The following is a 2271-nucleotide window of genomic DNA, read 5'->3' as shown; positions in this document are numbered from 1 at the left end:
ATGGATGTCTTTTTTCAACCTCATCTACTATGTAACTGTCACTAATTCTCCTAATTGATACTATAACAGTTAACTATTACATTACAAATTACCTAGGTATGCCTACATATACCACAGTATGCATAGATTTCAATCAGTGTTGCAGCAGAAAACGGCATATCAGGGCGAGCGTTTGCAATTGTAATTTCCCTAAAATATATATTGTTCCATTTATTTTGTGTATTTTTTTTTTCATGGGATATTGTAAATTTTTGAGAGAGGGAACACAGGGCACAACGGATTTGAAATCCAAACTCATTTATTCAGCCAAACACACAACGTTTCGACCGTCAAGGTCTTCATCAAGTGACATAGTGGCATAACATGCAATCCCAATAACAACATTTAAATAGCACCACAATCCCCATAATGCAATATGTCCAATTAGCAAATGATAGAAAACATGTGATACATATCTCCATTCCTCCAATGTCCTTCCTTCTGAAGTAATCATTAGCTTCCTTCAGCTGCCTCATGAGTCTATCAATCTGTGATTTGTAAATGTTCACATGAATAGTTAGAGGGAGACAACACTTAGTGAATTATCTTGTGTTTGAAAAGATTTTATTTTGACTGAAGCTTTTCTCACATTCAGAACAGTTATAGGGTGTGACTCCTGAGGTGGAGTCTTTGGTGCCTAACAAGAGTTGATTTGTAACTGAAGCTTTTCGCACATTCAGAACACATATAAGGTATCACTCTTGTATGAATTATTTGGTGTGTAACAAGATTACATTTATGTTTGAAGCTTTTCCCACATTCATAGCAGTTATAGGGCGTCAACCCTGTGTGGATTCTTTGGTGTGCAACAAAACTTGATTTATCACTGAAGCTTTTCCCACATTCAGAGCAGTTATAAGGCTTCACCCCTGTATGGATTCTTTGATGAGTAACAAGATGTGATTTAGTACCGTAGCTTTTCCCACATTCAGAGCAGTTATGAAACTTCTCCCGTGTGGATTATTTGGTGTTTAACGAGAGTTGATTTCCGATTGAAGCTTCCTGCACATTCAGAGCAGTTATAAGACTTTACTCCTGTATGGATTATTTGGTGTCTAACAAGAGTTGATTTGTCATTGAAGCTTTTCCCACATTCAGAGCAGGTATAGGGGTTCAACCCTGTATGGATTCTTTGGTGTGTAACCAGATGTGATTTATTACGGAAGCTTTTCCAACATTCATAGCAGGTATAGGGCTTCAACCCTGTATGGATTCTTTGGTGTGTAACAATATCTGATTTATTATTGTAGCTTTTCTCACATTCAGAGCAGTTATAGGGCTTCACCCCTGTGTGGATTATTTCGTGTTTAACAAGAGTTGATTTCTGATTGAAGCTTTTCCCACATTCGGAGCAGTTATAGGGCTTCACCCCTGTGTGGATTCTTTGGTGTGTAACAAGAGTTGATTTCTGATTGAAGCTTTTTCCACATTCAGAGCAGTTATAGGGCTTCACCCCTGTGTGGCTTGTTTGGTGTCTAACAAAACTTGATTTATGACTGAAGCTTTTCCTGCATTCAGAGCAGTTATAAGGATTCACACCTGTGTGGATTTTTTGGTGTGTAAAAAGATGTGATTTATCAATGAAGCTTTTCCCACATTCAGAGCAGTTATAGGGCTTCACCCCTGTGTGGATTCTTTGGTGTGTAACAAGAGTTGATTTCTGATTGAAGCTTTTTCCACATTCAGAGCAGTTATAGGGCTTCACCCCTGTGTGGCTTGTTTGGTGTCTAACAAAACTTGATTTACGACTGAAGCTTTTCCTGCATTCAGAGCAGTTATAAGGCTTCACACCTGTATGGATTATTTGGTGTGTAACTAGAGAATGTTTATGACTGAAGCTTTTCCCACATTCAGAGCAGTTATAAGGCTTCTCCATTGTGTGGATTCTTAGGTGTGAAACAAGATGCGATTTTTGACTGAAGCTTTTCCTACATTCAGAGCAGTTATAGGATTTCATGTCTCTGCTCTTTAAACCCTCTTTGTGGCGTCTGTAAGTTTAGTAAAATGCTGTTTATGTATAGGAATGCTCTGCCAAGATTCTTGTAATCTTCACCCAATCAATTGTGCAAAAATGGAAGTCCTTAAAACATATATACATTAACACCTCCTGTAATTTATGATGTTTGAGATATTTCTTATATTGCTTCTTGTTCACAGATCAGTCATGGGCTGAAGATACATCTATGGTGAGAAAACGTATTAATGTAACATTGCAATACAACAAAATACATT

The 2271-nt window shown here is 37.6% G+C and overlaps 1 protein-coding gene across 1 annotated transcript; it reads right to left on the bottom strand.

Annotated features, from left to right (window-relative positions):
- Window positions 1–280: 280 nt before the first annotated feature.
- LOC142464301 (uncharacterized) lies at window positions 281–2271 on the bottom strand. The gene is given in 2 exon segments (XM_075567780.1): window positions 281–991; window positions 993–2271. Coding segments are annotated over 2 exon segments (1356 nt in total). The 5' UTR covers window positions 1997–2271; the 3' UTR covers window positions 281–639.

Source organism: Ascaphus truei, chromosome 12 (genome assembly GCF_040206685.1).
Source record: "Ascaphus truei isolate aAscTru1 chromosome 12, aAscTru1.hap1, whole genome shotgun sequence".
Lineage (NCBI taxonomy): Eukaryota > Metazoa > Chordata > Amphibia > Anura > Ascaphidae > Ascaphus > Ascaphus truei.
This window is presented reverse-complemented; position numbering and strand designations above follow the sequence as displayed.